Here is a 20,203-nt window from a genome sequence, read left to right as displayed (position 1 = left end):
GCACTGCTTTGCCAGGAGGAGACAGCACAAAATGTACCTCAGTTCTGATCCAATCTGGCACTGCAGAAATTCAGCAGAACTTTAAGAGACAGCATGATAAGGTTGGCCCTGAAGCTATAGGGAAATCTTTTTGCAAAAGACCTATCATCAAAGATGACAAAATAAGATACAGATTGAAGGACCTCTGATTAAAACAATTCATTACCTTCCACTCTAATTCTGAACTGGGAAAGGATGTGGTATAGTTATTTGACACCACCCATTGCAGTCCTGGCTGAGCATTCATTTGCTTGGCTAGATGTGGAGAATTTCAGGGCAGAAGTACTGCAATTTATATTTGATATAGACAAGGCAAATGAGAGGGTAGTCTAGAAAATCCAGTTTGCATTCTTGCTTTGCTGTGGGTGAAGTGCCCCCTGTCAAAATGGCCTGGGACGTTTGGGCAGGGGCACCCACTTGCCCCCCTACATTGCCCCTATAACACGTCATGTCATGCTGCCTGGTGTGCAGAGGGTGATCTCCGCACTTGCTTGACCCAGCCCCTGCCCTGCAGCTGGGATGAGCGAAGCAAAGATCTCCTGTGCCAGGCCTCCTGTGTCAGGTGGAGGCTAGGGCTGGGGTGTGTGGAGGGTGCCTGGTGGCTGCTCCCTCAATATTGGGAGAGCTGAAGCCCCCTCCACCCCCTATACCTGGCGCCGCTGGGTTTGGGTATCCTAAACATCTGGCCTGCTCCCTGGAAATGGTTCCCCACTCCTGGTATACACAGAATGGGTTAAGGGAACACAAATAGGCATAAAATTAACACCTGGGCAGTATTTAGCTGTATTCACACTACTGTGCCAAAGTGGAGTTTTATTGCCATAATGAATGAGAGTTAGATCCGAACAACTTTTGGCTTGTTGGGGCTATCTTCCTTTCTCCAGCAGCTATTGTAGATTCTCAAAATAAACACCCCAAATTGATCAACTGCAATCCACCTGAATGATTTTAACTTGCACAGGGACATCAGCTTTTATGATATCTCGATAATGTTTTAAGATCAGAGGAGTTACAAATGGTGCGTTTAAAATTTGCTTTCGCATTTATTGTGAGCCCAGAGATACCATACTGTTGTATAGTGTGAAGGTGATTGCTTCACTTCCCCCTGGCAATGGATGTTTTCAGGCATAGCATCACCTCCGTGTGGAGCTCCTTAGGTCCTGCAGTCAGTCAGATTCAGTAACTGACCAGATCATCAAGGTTTCCTATCATGCAACAGCAACTCAGTTGAGATGTTATCCCTATGGCCTCGAGCTTCTCCTGACACCAAAGCTACACCAGATTTCTACACATGCCACTATCATGCTCATTCATTCTCTCTCTCTCTCTCTCTCTCTCTTATAAAAGCCCATTGACCTCATCTGTGAAAACTGCAAGGCTAAATTGGAAAAGCTGTGTTCTCTGGCCTGATTCAATCAAGTTCACTGTGGAGAAAAAGAAAGAGTAACAGGGCTGCTGTAGTCCTTAATTACTTTAGCAATGTTGAGAAATAAAGGGCAACTAGGAGGCTGATTTACAGCCCATTCCTTGGTTTTGCTGAGCCAATGATGCTGTGATAATTAAAACTGATTACTTAAGGGAAGTGCAATGTCAGGACAGGAGAAGGATAAACACTGGTCATTACTGGCCTAATTAATCTGCTCTTTAGCCTGGAGAGAAGACGCTTGCTAATTCATTCACTCACTGCTCACTGAGCATTTTCCTTTGTCTAGAACTAGACATTGCCGTACACTTGTTGACTACTGCAATTGTACTGTACATGGGGCTACCCTTGAAGGCTCCTCTGAAAATGAAAGCAAATGCAAATTACAGCTGCCTGTTTCCTGGAGGGAAGGGCAGCTAAGATCACATGACACCAGGAGAGGTATTGCTAGTAATTAAAATACTTGGCGCACAGGCCCATGATGCTAATTTGCATATAAGGGCTGGGTACAACTTTGGTGGGTAGGGGCCTTCTCAGTAGTGGCGCCCGCCTTGTGGAATGCCCTCCCATCAGATGTCAAGGAAATAAACAACTATCTGACTTTTAGAAGACACCTGAAGGCAACCCTGTTTAGGGAAGTTTTTAATGTTTGATGATGATGATAATAATAATAATAATAATAATAATAATAATAATAATAATAATTTATTATTTATACCCCGCCCATCTGGCTGAGTTTCCCCAGCCACTCTGGGCGGCTTCCAATCAAGTATTAAAAACGATACAGCATTAAATATTAGAAACTTCCCTGAACAGGGCTGTCTTCAGATGTCTTTTAAAAATAGGATAGCTACTTATTTCCTTCACATCTGAAGGGAGGGTGTTCCACAGCGTGGGCGCCACTACCGAGAAGGCCCTCTGTATGGTTCCCTGTAACCTAACTTCACACAATGAGGGAACCGCCAGAAGGCCCTCGGCACTGGATCTCAGTGTCCGGGCTGAACGATGGGGGTGGAAATGAAGGGGCATGTGGTCTTTCAGAGATGCTCCTTCAGGTATACAGGACCGAGGCTGTTTAGGGCTTTAAAGGTCAGCACCAAAACTTTGAATTGTGCTCGGAAACGTACTGGGAGCCAATGCAGATCTCTCAGAACCGGTGTTATGTGGTCCTGGCAGCCACTCCCAGTCACGAGTCTAGCTGCCGCATCCTGGATTAATTGCAGTTTCTGGGTCACCTTCAAAGGTAGCCCCACATAGAGTGTGTTGCAGTAGTCCAAGCGGGACTTTTATTGTATTTTTAACATTTTGTTGGAAGCTGCCCAGAGTGGCTGGGGAAACCTGGTCAGATGGGCGAGGTATAGGTAATAAATTATTATTATTATTATTATTATTATTATTATTATTATTCAATTGTAGCTATTCAATTGTATTATTCAACTTGTAGCTGAGTAAGATTGTCTTACATGAACACGGTTTTAACAGTGAGTTCATAAGTGACTGTGGAGGCCAATTCTGAATCCACACATATTTCCACAGTGGGGACATAGGTTTCCGGGCAGGAGTTGATCACAGTGAGGGTTTGTCAAGTGTGCCTTCTTCCTTGCACATTTCTCTCTTTTGCCCTGAGTTTGAGCATCTTCAAAGCCCATGACACCTTTGGTAAAGGCTGCTCTCCAACTGGAGTACTCGCAGGCCAATGTTTCCTAGTTGTCAGTGTTTCTACTACATTTCTTTAGATTTGCCTTGAGAAAGTCTTTGAACCTCTTCTGTTGACCACCAGCATTACGCTTTCAATTTTTAAGTTCAGAATAGAGTAGTTGGTTTGGAAGACGATAATCAGGGATCCGCACAACATGACCAGTCCAACAAAGGTGATGTTGAAGAATCATTGCTTTGACACTGATGTTCTTTGCTTCTTTGGCACAAAATCAGACTATGTTGTGTATAATGTATATGTGTGTGGGCCATGCAGCCCCACTGTTGCAGCAAGATTAAATGTGGAAGAAGCCTCCTGTGCTTCTTGCACCATGGCACAAAGGTGTGCATTATTTATTTATTTAGCCCTTCCTCCTCGCCTTGCCTTCACTCTGGATGCTTCAAATACCTAGGTCATGTAAAATGCAGTAATTTCTAATGTGGCTATTGTAGCAAAGTGCGTTTTTTCAGGGGGTGGTGTGGCGTCACCAATACAGCTCCTTGCCAAAGGTGCAAGGGACACTAGGTACACCTCTGTTTATCAGTAGCAGGTGATGACCACTGGACTTGATGGTTTGGCTAAGAGGGTTTCTGTAGGTGGGACTAAAGGAATCCTGAGGTAGAGCCAATTTTTTTCTGGTTTTCTGTCTCCGCTCTCCTCCCTTTCAAAGGTTCTGTGGACACGTAAGCAATAAAGTACTGGCACAATTACAGTGGTACCTCGGGTTAAGTACTTAATTCGTTCTGGAGGTCCATTCTTAACCTGAAACTGTTCTTAACCTGAAGCACCACTTTAGCTAAAGGGGCCTCCCGCTGCTGCCGCGCTGCCGGAGCACGATTTCTGTTCTCATCCTGAAGCAAAGTTCTTAACCCGAGGTACCGGTAATATTTCTGAGTTAGCGGAGTCTGTAACCTGAAGTGTATGTAACCTGAAGTGTATGTAACCCGAGGCACCACTGTACTTAGCATCTAACAGAACTTAATCCTGGGAGGTGGGTTAGGTTGAGGGAGTCTGTTTCGAGAATCCTCAGCTTTTAAATATATTGTGGTACATTTGTGCACACATTCTTGTGGGCTTCAGGAGGCACTATCTGTTCTTGTGGGGAACAGGGAATTGTACCCAGGCCCAGAACAGGTGACTAAGTGGTAACGAAAGGCATTCCCGTGGAAATCTGGTTTAGGTATAAGGCAAGCCAAGTTTCATTTTCAAATCTCAAGCCAACTTTAGGGACATTTTTAAAAAAATGCAGCTGTAAATTGAGCAGTTGGATCCAGAGTTATCTGGAGCCGCTAAAGTGCAAGACCCTGCGGTAACATTGTGACAAAGTCACTGTCCAGAGCAGAAGAGCATATTTAAAGAGACGTCCTTGTGGAGGAGTTATATTAGGCATTGTCAATGTTTCATGAATGCTTGTAGGTCAAGTACAGAGTCTGGTGCCAATTCGTCCTGCCTCTGAAACCTAATCTGCATAAAATTTCGTGCCAGAGAGGCCAAAAATCCAGTCAAAGACCCTCAGCCCAGCTCTTGTATGTGGCATGATCTATCAAAAACTTAAGTATCTTCCAAGTCCATTTGATTTTACAGAGATAAAATCATAGAGTTGTAGAGTTGGAGGGGACCAAACGGGAATCTTTTGCTCAACATGGGGCTTGGACCCACGGCCCTGAGATTAAGAATGTCATGCTCTACCAACTGAACTATTTATAATTGGATGTGGGGGGGCAGAACAGCTGTAAGGTGGGGGGGGATCTAGCACCCTGTAATACCAAGGAGCAGTGCAAGAGCATTTCCTCACAGGAACACTGATGGCATCATAAGAGACTTAATTCCAGAGAAGAACCGCAGTACAATGGTACCTCAGGTTAAGTACTTATGTAATTCGTTCCGGAGGTCCGTTCTTAACCTGAAACTGTTCTTAACTTGAAGCACCACTTTAGCTAATGGGGCCTCCTGCTGCAGCTGCGCTGCTGGAGCACGATTTCTGTTCTCATCCTGAAGCAAAGTTCTTAACCCGAGGTACTATTTATGGGTTAGAAGAGTCTGTAACCCAAAGCGTATATAACCTGAAGCGTATGTAACCCGAGGTACCACTGTAGTGGTTTATTGTACAAGAAAGAATACAGTCTTGTACAACTATCGCATACTGGGAAAAGGTTACTCCCTCCATCATTTATAATAAAATGGAGGCCTTCCACCCAGGGGCAGCACATCCTTTTTCACTGCTTGGTGAAATGGGGAGTGCTACCTGACCATGCTTCTGCTGCCGCCATACCAACTACCCCTCTTCCTCTGCCACCAGGCTAACTGACCCAACTGAGCTAACTGCCCCAATTACCAGTTCCACACAGTCCTATTCCCTTGGCAACAGTTGCGAAGAATGGCGGGAACTATCTCAACCACAACTAGACGCATTTTACTTAATCCCCCATTTCCCCCAGGAAACAAGACTTGTGAGACATATTAAAACCAAAGCAACATACAAACATCCCATCACAAACCACCTGCACTGTACAGATATTTGTAGATTTCTATTCGCCTCAAAGAACTATGGTTCCCAGAGTCTTCTGTTGGAATTGCTGCTCTATGGGGGGGGGGATAGGGCTATCTTAACAACTCGAGACACGGGTGGTGCTGTGGTCTAAACCACTGAGCCTTGGGCTTGCCAATCAGGAGGTCAGCGGTTCGAATCCCCATGATGGGATGAGCTCCATTGCTCAGTCCCTGCTCCTGCCAACCTAGCAGTTCAAAAGAACGTCAAAGTGCAAGTAGATAAATAGGTACCGCTCCGGCAGGAAGGTAAACGGCGTTTCCGTGCACTGGTCTGGTTTCACCAGAAGCGGCTTAGTCATGCTGGCCACATGACCTGGAAAAACTGTTTGCGGACATACGTCGGCTCCCTCGGCCAGTAAAGCGAGATGAGCGCCGCAACCCCAGAGTCGTTCACAAGTGGACTTAACTGTCAGGGGTCCTTTACCTTTTAACAACTCTCAGCACCCTTAACAAACTACAGTTTCCATATTTCTTTTGGAGAAGCCAGGACTGCTTAAAATGGTATGATACTGCTATAAATATATAGTGCAGATGGGGTCAAATATACATACATGCATATATCATGCAAGCTCAGCTGAACGCTTTTTCTACGGTAACATCCACTGGGTTAGAAATTACTTTTTAGAAGTGCCAACAATTCACCAATAACAATCCCAGCAGCATTAAATCATAATGCCTTTTATATGATGACAAAGAGGTGTCTTTCAAAGTCTCTTTCCCCACGGATAAAACAAATATGCCCTGTAACTGAAAGTAAAGGGCATATCTCTGCACACACAAATGCAGACCAGCTTTACTAACCTGCTGCCTCCAAAGAAGCTGGTGGAAATTAAGGGGTTCTGAGGAGACTTTTCAGAGATTCCTAGCTCTTCCAGGTCAGAATAACTATCAAATAACTTCCAAGCCATTAGCATAAAGCAACCCGCCAATGTGCTACTCCTGAGTATATAGAGGTTTTTGTTCTCTCTGTCATACTGTGACGGTCTATTATTCTTAACTCTCCCTGCAGACTTGCAGTTCAGCTCTTTTGTCTACCTTCCAATTATTTATTTATTTTATCCTGTTACTGCTTTGGCCATTCACAATCTGGATTCTTCAAACTGTAATTGTCTTTAATTAATTATAAGAGCTGCCAGCATGCATAAACAAACATCTTTAATGGCTGAATGCCTAGGATGTAGGTAAAATGATGTAATAATAATACTACAAGCCAGTCAAGGCTTTTAGTTGAGTTTTCACAAGACAATGGCTATGCACACCTTAGTAGCTTAAAACGCAGTGAGGTCATTTGCACCCGCTGCGTTTTAAGTCACATTTTTATGCTGTTGTGCATGCCAGAGAGGGAGCAAGGATGTCTTCACCCAATGTGCATTATCTGGTTTGTTTCCCTGTGCCAAATTCTTATTCAGTGAAGCTGTCATCTGCACATGCGCTACCACATGCATGTGCAATGGCTGTCTCAAATGTGCATACCTCAGCTTAACCTTGGCTCACGTTTTCAAATTTGATGGAAGCTGGTTTGAGGGAAAACACCTCAAACAGCAGTATTTCTTAAGAAACTACGGGACACATATGAGTTGTGGCTAATGCAACGTATATGTTAAAACTTCAAACACCAGTGGTGGAAGCATGCTGAACAGTAATCAAGGGAAGTAATAGTGCCACTGTATTCTGCTCTGGTCAGACCTCACCTGGAGTACTGTGTCCAGTTCTGGGCACCACAGTTCAAGAAGGACACTGACAAACTGGAACGTGTCCAGAGGAGGGCAACCAAAATGGTCAAAGGCCTGGAAACGATGCCTTATGAGGAACGGCTAAGGGAGCTGGGCATGTTTAGCCTGGAGAAGAGGAGGTTAAGGGCTGATATGATAGCCATGTTCAAATATATAAAAGGATGTCACATAGAGGAGGGAGAAAGGTTGTTTTCTGCTGCTCCAGAGAAGCGGACACGGAGCAATGGTTCCAAACTACAAGAAAGAAGATTCCACCTAAACATTAGGAAGAACTTCCTGACAGTAAGAGCTGTTTGACAGTGGAATTTGCTGCCAAGGAGTGTGGTGGAGTCTCCTTCTTTGGAGGTCTTTAAGCAGAGGCTTGACAACCATATGTCAGGAGTGCTCTGATGGTGTTTCCTGCTTGGCAGGGGGTTGGACTCGATGGCCCTTGTGGTCTCTTCCAACTCTATGATTCTATGATTCTATGGAGCCGGAATAAATGGGAATGTGTACACAGCCTAATATTTCCTACTAGCCACAGTGTTTACATGCAGAAAACTGCACATGTGCTTTGTTGGAAATGACAAATGCATACATGGTGATTACTTTATGCAACAATTGCATTCCCTGTGTGTATGTGCGCTTTCCATGACGGTGATGCTCACTGCTGGTGATGTTCACTGCTCACATGCCACCACTGGACAGTTGCTCAAGAGGAAATGTGGTCCCAGGCTGAAAACATTTCCCCACCCCTGCTCTATTTATTATTCTTTATTATATTTATTGTTAAATAGTGGGTAGACATAGCAGACGACACAGTGATTTCTCCAAAGCAGCTCTTTATTTGTAAGCTGGAACAGAATTGAACTGAAGGGTTCAGCCAGCCTGCTTATACCGTCGTACCTCGGGTTGAAGACGCTTTGAGTTGAGCGCGTTCGAGTTGCGCTCCTCGGCAACCCGGAAGTAAAGGAGCGCGTTACTTCCGGGTTTCGCCGCTTGCGCATGTGCAGACGCTCAAAATGACATCACGCGCATGCGCAGAAGCGGTGAAAAGTGACGTGCACGTGCGCAGACACGCCGTTGCTAGTTACATTTACTTCTAGATACGAACGTGGCTCCGGAACGGAGGTACCACTGTATAGAGCTCAACTAGAATGCAACAATATCCATTTTCTGTAACTATCCAATCACTGAACGTCACTTTCAATCCCCATTCCCTTATTTGCATATGTGGACCTGAACTATACAGTATGCCCCTGCTGGCCCAGGGTGAGAGCTTCAGTACATAACATTTATATACCACCTTTATCTTCCAAGGATCTCAAGGTGGTGCATGTGGTTCTCCTCCTTCCCATTTCGTCCTCACAACAAGGTAGGTTAGACTAAGAGGTGGTGACGGGCCCAAGGTCACACAGAGAGCTTCATGGCTGAGTGGGGATTTGAACCCTGCTCCCCCAGGTCCTAGCCCAATGCTCTAACCATTATGCCACACTGCTCTACTCCATCTCTTCCATTTAATATGCCCACTTATAATTTCGTAAGCAATTTATGCTGTTGGGTGCTAAGGGGGATCAAATGAATCAACAGATGCAGCAAGTCAGCACACTTATCTTGTTCAAAGGCCACTTACTTCGGATCTCGGCTGTAGCATACTTTGGAATCATAGAGTCCATGGTGAGCTCTGGGTGGAGAATGCATCCGTGTGTATAGGCATCCATGGGCAGGGAATCCAGGATCTCTCTGTACTGCATCACTCTGGAATAAAGGAGGCTCCCTGCCTCTGGAATTAGCTGGGTAACGTGTTCTGAAATGTAGCAAGAAAAACTAAAATAAATGCATTCTTTAGTTACACGCAGCGCTTATATGAGGGTTTTCTCTTTTACTTCAGATTTTCTATTCTTAAAAAAGAGAGGACACAATTTGAGTACAGCTGTACCTCGGAAGCAAATGGAATCCGTTCCGGAAGTCTGTTTGACTTCCAAACGTTCGGAAACCAAGGAGCGGCTTCCGATTGGCTGCAGGAAACTCCTGCAGCCAATCGGAAGCCACAGAAGCTGCATCGGACATTCGGCTTCCAAAGAACGTTCGCAAACCGGAACACTCACTTGGTGTTCAGGAGCCAAAACATACAACTCACAAGGCGTTCGGGATCCAAGGTACATTTGTTGCATTTGCTTAGTTCTTACGGGCTGTTTTGCATCCAATATTTAAAATGTCAAGGAATTGGGACTTTTGGCAATGACTAAGAAGGTAACACAGAAGAAACAGACAGCACAGAGACAGTAGTTATATGTGGGATAGCTTAGTTGGTAGAGCAGGAGACTCTTAATCTCAGGGTTGTGGGTTCGAGTCCCATGATGGGCAAAATGATTCCTGCATTCACCCTTGCGGTCCCTTCCAACTCTACAATTCTAAACCTCTAAATCCTGCACCAACAGCCTGAAATCATAACCTTCAATAATGGTGGTACCTAAATTTGAAATTTAATAAATAAATAATGATGATGGTGATGTGCTTGAGCCCAGCCAGGGACGCTATAGCATTACAAGGATTTCAACTAGGGCTGCAAAAAAAATTAATACAAGTTAGAAAGGCAATACACTATCTGCATTTGTGTGTATGTTCACTGCAGAATGGTCCTGAAAATTTTTTTTATGCCCGGGTTTCGGCTGCAATGAGTCTGATTTTTAAGACTACAAAGCTTGAAAAAGAAATTTAACATTTTTGGGGGGGAGAAGGGATTCAAATATTGTAACTAACTAAGAGTTTCCTGAGCATAAGCCCCATAATTCAGTACTTTTAAGTGTCTGATTCGGGATTGCGCATTTGATTTGGCAATGAAAGACTTCTAACGATTCAACACGAATTTGAGTCCAGGTCTCCACTGCTCAAATTTATCTTTTGCTGCCTCACATCCAAGACCTCAAGAGTTCCTACATCAACTCGCCACTTGCAAGATCTTCTCTGTCAGGTTTGTACATGCATTGTCTCTGTGTCTCATCCATTCAGCCCTTGTTTGGATGTCAAGTGTCCCTACAGTTGCTGGCCTTATTTCTCCCAAGTCATTCCACGACAGCAGGCATCCATCTTTCAATTACAGTTACTTCTAAAAACGCAGCGGGGACAATGCTGGAAGAAGGAAGATGGTATTTCTCTTCAGAATATCTGGGCCATGTTTTATAGAGGCATTCATTTTTATTGGCTCAAGAGATAGTACTTAATGGGCAGTGAGTAAATTTACTGGCATGGCTCAGTGGTGCAGTATTTTTTGGGTGGGGGCGGTTATGTCTTGCTGTTGTTTGTGTTGAGATAACGATCTTTGGAGCTTGATCGTTGAGCCGTGGCCACTGATTAGTTTACGATCCCAATCAGTCATTTACAGCGTCCGGCACACTTCCTTCCTAGCTGCGCAACAAATTCTGCTGTCCCTTTAGCCACGGCTTAGCAGAGTAGCATACAGCGGTGTAAAGCAGTCTTTTTCTCCTTTTCTCCATGCAAGCATACACAGACAGGTTCGTCTATTTACAGCTCTTTATTGGAACATTTCAGCCCATCGCTGCTTGCAGCCATCTCTCTCTCAAACACAGAGAGAAAACATGTCCGTCTCTCTCAAGACACACAGAGAGAACAAAAAGAAAGTACAGTCTCCTCCCAGACTCCTCCCAGCTTCCATAGCTGACGTCAGAAAGTGACGCACACCTCAGAACACTTAACCAGTTAAGTTCTGAACTCTCACACACCCCCTTGCGTTGCTCTCTGACAAGACCTGTGTAACATCTTCAGCAACACCCTGTGAGATCAATCCCTTCCCAAATGCCTTGCGCCCTCCCTTGGAGTACCTGTTAGGCATCTGTGGAATCACCTCACAACTCTCAGAATCGCACTGTGCGAAACTTACCCACGCACCTGTGGCCTGGTACCTCTCAGGTGGAATACCCTTGGTTGTGCGACTGGATCGCCTGGGCACAAACTCTGGTGTTTCCTCTGGCTCACCGTCACCAGCAGGTGTGTCCTCTGCATCACAGGATTCCCCCTCTGACTTAAAGCGTCTTCGAATCCTTTCCATTACACTTACAGGAGAACTAGGCTCACTCTTGGGCTGTCCTTTTCTAACAACTCGTGGAGACGCCCCATCCTGCTCCTGACCTTGGTCAGTGACCTGATCGTCATCAGCAGACTCAGCCTCTTCTTCCTCCTCAACAGAACTGTCCTCTGGATCAGAGAGACATTCTGAAAGAACATCACGCTGTGCAGAAATCTTTGGCCTTTCATCCTGCTCAAAGAACTCAGCGTGTTTACTGATCAGCACCTTACTCTGATCACCTGACGGATAAGCAAACCTCCATGCACGAGCGTCTGGCTCATACCCACAGAAGATCATTTTCTGGACTTTGGCTCCATCTGGCCCTTGAAAAACCTTAGGCACAGGGACAACCGCAGGAGATCCAAACTTGCGCAGAAAGTGAACCTGGGGTTTTCTGCCATTCAACAAAGAGTACGGTGTGTCACCTACCAGTGAGTTGTAGACACGATTCCAGGTGAAAGACACACAACGGATTGCCTCCAGCCAAAACTTTGGAGGTAACCTAGCTTCCGTTAGCATCACCTGTGCAGCCTTAACCAGAGCTTCACTCCTCAGCTCTGCCACCCCCCTCTTACTGGGTGAAGTAACTGTGTAACTTATCCCTCTTTTGTGAAAGAACTGCTGCAAAGCAGAACCAGTGTACCTAGCATTTCTGTCACTGATGATTGCTTTCACCCTGGTGGAGAACCTTAGTTCCACCCCCTCAATCCAGCTCCTGATCAGCTGTGCTGCATCCTCCCTGGATTTGAGACCGTGAGTCCAGGTGTTCTGCGAAAAATCATCCTGAAACGTTAGCAGATACCTGGCCCCCCCTAGACTCTGTTCCCTGACAGGATTGAACAGATCTATGTGTACCAGCTGAAAAGGTTTAGTGGTTACCCGTTCCACCTTTGGGTAACTGCACCCTTGCACCTTTGCTTGTCTGCAAGTGGCGCAACTAATGGCACTTCCACAATCTCTAATTTTACACCCTCTGGTAACCTCAGGAAGCACTTGCAGTTCTTCTAGAGAACCATGAAAAGTCCTCTGATGCCATACACAAGCACAAGTAACATGAGCGGGAATTGTAGCACGCTGCGCCTGTGCTCTCTCAACCTTCCCCTCACCCCCAAGAGACGTTTTAAGAATGAAAAGATCATTCTGCCCCTTCTTAACCTTGGCAAGTACCCTCTCCCCTTTGGAGATTGTGCAGACATCATCCTGGAAACAAACCTGAAACCCTTTTTTCAACAAATAAGGCACAGATAACAAACAGTGATGCACCTCTGGGACAATACAAAAATCCATCTGTTCCTGCAAAACAGAAAGATAAACATTAGCAAACTTAGAAATTTTAGCTCTTTGTCCATTTGCAAACTTAACAGTCTGTCCCTGTCCTTTTGGAACTGCCGTGCAATTCCACATCTCGACTGCAGGGGTCTCTGGAACCATGTTGCGGTTAGCTGCAGAGTCGATGACAAAACTAAGCTCCACACGGCTGTCTTCAAACAAAGCCATGCTAGCAGTGACTTGATAAGACTCTTCCTGTTGTTCACCACGTCGCCCACCTGCACGTCTTCCTGCCTGGCCAGGCTTGTTGCCATGGAAACCCGCCTGATTCCCATGAGAAGTGTCCTTCACAACATCCTGCCGTGCCTGTGTGCTCCGGTGGGGGCAACTGCCACGCAGACGTTTAACTCCAGTGGAAAAACACTGCCCGGGGCTCCTCCCAGCTGGCCTGGCCTTCCTTCTCCTGGAACGGCGCCTCCCACCAGCCTGGCCCCCTCTGAAGCTGCTCTTCGCTTCAGCACTTCCTGTGGAAAGTTTCTTAAACTTGCCTTTGGAACTCTTCGCCCCCCCGACCTGCTCACCAGCGCTCCTAGAGGCCGATACATCGGGAAATGGGCCTGCCAGTCCAGCGTCTTCAGGGCTCTGGCCTTCTGCTGAAGCTTCACACAAACCCTTCAGCACATCCCAGGCAGCCCTTGCTGACTGTACACCCTCCAAATGGGGTCTCAGCGATGCATGAACGCATGCTCTGAGCATATCCAGCTCTCTCTGAAGCATTTTCTGCTGGCTGTCTTCCCAGCTAAGGGGTGGTGCTTTTGGCTCCCTCTGGCTTCCTTCCCAAAGCCCATGGACCAGGAACCAGCCCCTTACTCTTCTGCTCCAGGTTGCCGAACTTTTTAAAGTGAGCTTTTCCACCGGAATGTCCTGGCTCTCTGCCATATTCTCCCGTTCTCCCAAGGTGCCCCACAAGCTGTACTTACTCAGTACCAGCTGATTCCGGCTCCTGTCCGTGGAGAAACGGCCCAGCTGCTCCGGCTCTCCCTTCCGTGGAAGAACGATTTCAGCTGCTCTCAGCTTTTTAGCTCTGTCTCTCAGCAGCTCTCTTGCCTCTCGGAAGCAGGCAAAAACTCCCTCTGCTTTCCGGCATCAGGCTAGACTCACGGAATGCAGCTTCCAACCTCCGGCTAGCTTCAAAGCATCCCAGTAGCTCAAAGCCGACTGTTTTACGAGTGTTGACTGACCTTCCATAACCTGTTGAGATAACGATCTTTGGAGCTTGATCGTTGAGCCGTGGCCACTGATTAGTTTACGATCCCAATCAGTCATTTACAGCGTCCGGCACACTTCCTTCCTAGCTGCGCAACAAATTCTGCTGTCCCTTTAGCCACGGCTTAGCAGAGTAGCATACAGCGGTGTAAAGCAGTCTTTTTCTCCTTTTCTCCATGCAAGCATACACAGACAGGTTCGTCTATTTACAGCTCTTTATTGGAACATTTCAGCCCATCGCTGCTTGCAGCCATCTCTCTCTCAAACACAGAGAGAAAACATGTCCGTCTCTCTCAAGACACACAGAGAGAACAAAAAGAAAGTACAGTCTCCTCCCAGACTCCTCCCAGCTTCCATAGCTGACGTCAGAAAGTGACGCACACCTCAGAACACTTAACCAGTTAAGTTCTGAACTCTCACAGTTTGCCAGGGCCCAAGCGTGGAGGGAGCAGATTGGAGGTGCAGGGAAGAAAGGGGATGTTGTTGTTTTATTCTAGACCTGAAGGTCAGTGGCATCTGATCTGGGCTGTAAGCTCATTACTGCGAGCAAGAGAATGCGGCTAAATCATACAGCATGATTTTTGGTATGTTTATGAAGATACGTTTTCCTGCATTTTTGGGGGGGTGTCCAGACTTTGTGAGCTTTGCTGGAGCCAACAGCCCCCTTAATGTGTTCTACATGTGAAGAGAGCTCTGTCATGTGATCAAGGGGCAGCCTCGTCCCTGGGCTGACATGGCTTTTGACAGCTGGGTGCCAGGCACAAATTTGGCTGAAGATGCTTCTGTGAGTCTGCAAGGGAAAGCCTTCCCTTCTGAATTTCTGCTTGTAATGCGTCTTCTGAAGATAGAGAAGAGCAGCTTTGGGGAGCTCTCTCATGGACCCAGACCTGCTGCGTTTGGCTCCACACACAAGGTGTGGGAAGGTTTTTTTCTTTGAGATATTTCCTCCCTTAAATATTTCTTTCAGGTTAACACATGCAGAATATCACTGCACACCTTAACAGATAAACAACTACTGAGCATTTAATTGGGCGGAAAGCCCCTGTTTATTTTCTCTTATTATACTTTTCTAGTTTAGAGATCTCCTGGCTCTAATCCTAATAGAATATTGTAATTCCTCACCCTAAGCCTCTTGATTGAATTGGCCCATATAAGGTTTATTCAACGCCAAAACCCTTTAATGGATCGTTTATAAGACTGCTGATAGCAAATAAAGTGTCTCAGTTGTAAATAATACCAATATAACAGAAGCTTTTTCTTTCCAGTCTTTCCCTTTTTCTCATTAAAAGAGAGTGCTCAATTTACCAAAAGAAGGAGTTAAATAAGGGCATCTCTTTGCTCATAGGAGAAGGGAGGCATTCGAAAAATGGCTGTGTACACACTCTTTACTCTACATCCAGTGACCCTTTACTCTACATCCAGTGAGCTCTACACCACAGGTTTGGGAAGAGGCATACACATTATGTTAACCCCAATCCATATATCTATCTTGTTATTTCTTGTGAATATTGCATTTTGATGTGTGTGTGTGTCCCCCCACTAGGTTTGTTCCAAATTGAGAAAAACAATAACAACCACCTAGGTGTGTGAGGCCAATAAGGTGTACATTGACTTTGAAGTGGTAGGAAACAGTCCATTCTTAACACCTTAGGGTCATATCATGCCATTCTGCTACAATGTGCAGAGCAGGCTTTAGAGTTTGGTGGGGGACCGCTAGACTACCATTCCCATCCTACCTGACCTGGAGCAAACTGGATGGAGCCAATGGAAGTTGGAGCCCAAGGACACCTAGTGGAGGGTCACAGGTCAGTCATCACTGCTTTAGAGCCTAAGGTTTAGGCTATGTCTCTGGCCCCCAGCAGGCCAATAGACTTTGCCCTCTTGGACATGGGGCTCTGATCCAGTGACCATTTGACATGGTGACCCACAGGGAACTTTGACAAATGGATCAGACTGGGTTCCAGACAGCAACACTTGCTTCACAAAAGCAAGGGGAAAAATCACCGGTACTGATTTACTGATTTATATAAAGACATAAAATACAACACTGTCCTTAAATTGTGGGCTGTGGTGTGATTAGTCAGTGTAGCCGGCAGAGCATGATGTTGGCGGTGAGAAACTGTGCTGTTCCACCCTCTGCATTGACAAGGGACCTTCTTTCGGCTTAAGATACATTTTACACATCCCAACAAACAACTGAAAGAGGAAGCACAAGTGAGTTGCGCCTCACGCTTTCACGCTTTTTCTGCAGTAGACATTTTGCACTCCCCAGGTAGATCAATGCTGGCACCCTTGCTGCAGAGAAAGCGCATAAGTAATCTAAACATGTTTACTCAGAGGTGGGGGTGGGGGAGAAATTTTATCAAGGTTGTGTGATTGGTTTTGATGTTTTGTTAGGGTTGCCATATTTCAAAAAGTGAAAATTCAGACACAAAAGTTGAAGTTTTGGAGCTGTTTTAAATGAAATTTACCAAAATATAGACAAGGATTGCCATATGTCCAGGTTTTCCCAGACATTTCAGCAAATTCCGCCTGGACACTGTTTACGACTACCATATTCTGCCTGTGTCCAGGAAATTCTGGATATATGACAACTCTAGATTCGTAGGTCGCTTGAGAGTTACCTTAGCATTAAGCAGTATATAAAATTATCATTAATTTTTTAAAAATATTATTATTATTACCACCACCCACCCTTCACCCTAAGGTTGCCACAACAATAACAAGGAGCACCCAACCTCTGAAGAACTGTTTTGTTTCATGGGAGGGAAAAGCATGTTTTGACTGAGTCCCAAAAGCCATTTCCAAACTGGTCCCACAGTTTTTTTAAATATCTGTCTGTCTCCATGTTTACATCCAGGTAAGTATATGTAGAATTGGAGCCTCAGTTGTATTTTTAAGGGGGACTCGGCAAAAAGCAACTCATTCTACTAATCCAAGATCTCATATATCATGGGCAGTGTTTCCTACCCCTGCTAAAATTTGCTGAATGCAAGAAAGGGCGGGGGAAGTTCATTTGGATGCAAAGTACTTGAACACAGAAGCTGCCAATGCTCCTTTTTCACGGATCTATTTTAAGACCATTCTTAAAGCTTCTGCTTGCATGGCTGACAGGATCTGTGATATCAGCTGTAAGACCCCATTGAAATGTCCCTCTTAAGCTTTTGAAGCCTGACAATTCTTTGGAAACAGAAATAAAAACTGGGAACGGAGGCCATAGTGATGACATTAACACAGAGAAGTAGATACAGCTCCCTTGTAAAATCAGCTCTCATGCCCTCCAACATTTCTCTGATGAAAATAGACATCCTATTCCATAATGATGTCGGTGATAATAAACAACAACAACAACAACAACAACAACAACAGTTTATACCCCATCCATTTGACTTGCCCCAGCCACTCTGGGTGGCTTCCAACACATATAAAAACCATAATAAAACAAAAAATTCCTTCCAGTAGCACCTTAAAGACCAACTAAGTTAGTTCTAGGTATGAGCTTTCGTGTGCATGCACACTTCTGAAGAAGTGTGCATGCACACGAAAGCTCATACCTAGAACTAACTTAGTTGGTCTTTAAGGTGCTACTGGAAGGAATTTTTTGTTTTGACTATGGCAGACCAACACGGCTACCTATCTGTAACATAATAAAACAATAAACATTAAAAAATGTCCCTTTTGCTGGGCTGCCTTCAGATGTCTTCTAAAGGTTGTATAGTTACTTATCTCCTTGACTCGGGGGTTGCATAACCCCATACCCTCTAATATTTCTTTGATGGAAATAAGGATGTCCTAAGGAAAAGTGGCAGTGGAAGACCGAAGTGCCTGGCGTGCTCTGGTCCATGGAGTCACGAAGAGTCGGACACGACTAAACAACAACAACAAGGAAAAGTGGGACGTGCCAGGATCAAATTGGAAACCAGGGCGACTTCTGTAAATTAGAGACTGTCCCTGGAAAATAGGGGCACTTGAAGGATCTGAGTTCTTCCGCCAAAATTAAAAATGAGACTGTGGTTGTCACATTCCTTGCTACTTCCAACAGCCTGGAGTCTCTGGAATGTAAACAGTCTTGTGACTGCAAGCACTGCACAGTGGCAATAAACAGAAACCTAACAACACAATGACCTGATTCACAGATAACACAAATCCATGGTCGAAACAAAATTTTTTTTTTAAAAAAAATTCCTTCCAGTAGCACCTTAGAGACCAACTAAGTTTGTTATTGGTATGAGCTTTCGTGTGCATGCACACTTCTTCAGATACACTGAAACAGAAGTCACCAGACCCTTATATATAGTGAGAAGGTGGAGGGGGGTATTACTCAGAAGGGTGGTGGGAACGGGTGATTGGCTGATAGGTGTGGTAAACCTGTTGATGACTGTTAACGACTGCAATTGGTCTTATAGGAAAAAGCAAGGGGTGAGATGGCTAAAAACAGCTTAATCATGTATAATGAGATAAGAATCCAATGACTCTATTCAGACCAGGTCTCTCCATGGTTTTAAGTTTGGTAATAAGTTGCAATTCAGCAACTTCTCTTTCCAGTCTGTTTCTGAAATTCTTTTGTAATAAGGCAGCTACTTTGAGTTCTTGTATAGAATGTCCTAGGAGATTGAAGTGTTCTCCTACTGGTTTCTCTGTCTTGTGATTCTTAATGTCAGATTTATGTCCATCTATCCTTTCATGTAGGGTTTGTCCTGTTTGTCCAATATAGAGAGCTGAAGGGCACTTTTGGCATTTGATGGCATACACAATGTTAGAAGATGAGCAGTTAAGTAGTCCTGAGATGGTACGTTTGATGTTGTTGGGGCCAGAATGGTGTTGTCCGGGTGTATGTGGCAGCAAAGTTGGCATCTGGGTTTATTGCAGGCTCTGGTACCAGTGTCCATGTTAAGTCTGGTTGTTGTATTATTGTGGGTGAGGAGTTGTTTAAGATTGGGTGGCTGTCTGTAGGCATCCAAGGGTTGCTTAAGCCATGGGTTGTTTTAACTAATCACGAGTTGTCTCACAGATGATTAAACAAACTATGGCTTGTTTCTCCAAAGCTGGTTGGTTTCCCAGCTGCTCTTGCCTCATGCCTTTGTAGATCAGTGAGCATTTAAGGTGAGGTGGCCAAAGAAACTGTGCTTAAGGAAGTGTACTGGGCTTGCAAGAGATAGGAAAAGCAAAACAATGTCTATAAAGTAATTGTTGGTATTATAATTATCAAAAGGGAATTCTAGCTGGAAAAGATTTCTAGAATGTTACCTCCTGTGAAGTTCTTCTCCATGTAATCGATGATCTGATTATAGTCACTGATGATGTTGTCTCCATGGATGATTACAGGGACCTCTTCCCCAAGATTGAGACGCATAAACCATGGCTCTTTGTGCTCAGTCAGTGGCATGCTCACATCCCGCTCTTCGCAGGGTAACCCCTTTTCTGCGATCACCAGGCGGACCTAGGGCAAGAAATAAGCAGAGATATGACTCAGGGCTGCCTCCCAACCTCCTGAAGCATACGCAACAAAGACTTAGGGTTGCTCCACATGACCTGCATCTTGAGCATTGCTTGCACAACACTTACATGGAGGTTGGATTATATTGTTGGATAAATTTAAAAAAGGATTCCTAGACTGGAGGTTACCCTTGCAGAAACCCAAATAAAAAGGATGTAGGCTTCAAGTGAAAAGATGGGCATTTATTGAATTATAAATGCACATAGGGACAACCTCAAAAATAAGGAGGAGGCTGCAAAGAACCACATCCAAAGCAATGTTATTGATACACTTCCAGATCACACATACATCAGTTCATTTCGCCAATCAAAGCATCACAACAATCTTCATAGTTGCAACCCAATGTCATTATCTTGATCCAATCAAAATTATTTAGCTCTTTAGATCAGCCCTTATCATAATATCATATGATTACATATAACAATTTTTTTCAGTATCTTCCTTTATTAAGTCTTTGACTAATTTTCCTGTTCATTAAAAGTCTTCCAATGTCCTCTTTCATCTGTCTACAAAACAATTCAAGACCAATCACAATTGCCGTGCCCAGCTGATTCTCTTTTCATGCATACAATGACCACCATAGAGCTGAACGTTTTATTCTTTTCAGTATTCTGGAACAGACATTCACTATGTACAGTACCTAAAAGCAGCTAGTTTCATACTA

At 44.8% G+C, this 20,203-nt stretch overlaps 1 protein-coding gene across 1 annotated transcript in view; it reads right to left on the bottom strand.

Moving 5' to 3' along the window:
- Window positions 1-20,203, bottom strand: part of GDAP1L1 (ganglioside induced differentiation associated protein 1 like 1) — a 46,783-nt gene that overhangs the window by 12,707 nt on the left and 13,873 nt on the right. The window contains exons 2-3 of the mRNA XM_081868012.1: window positions 19,290-19,482; window positions 9,054-9,227 (exon numbers count right to left, since the gene is read on the bottom strand). Coding sequence (XP_081724138.1) covers window positions 9,054-9,227; window positions 19,290-19,482 — 367 coding nt within the window. The remainder of the gene's footprint in view (window positions 1-9,053; window positions 9,228-19,289; window positions 19,483-20,203) is intronic.

The sequence above is a fragment of the Podarcis erhardii genome (assembly GCF_964252035.2).
Source record: "Podarcis erhardii genome assembly, chromosome: 6".
NCBI lineage: Eukaryota > Metazoa > Chordata > Lepidosauria > Squamata > Lacertidae > Podarcis > Podarcis erhardii.
This window is presented reverse-complemented; position numbering and strand designations above follow the sequence as displayed.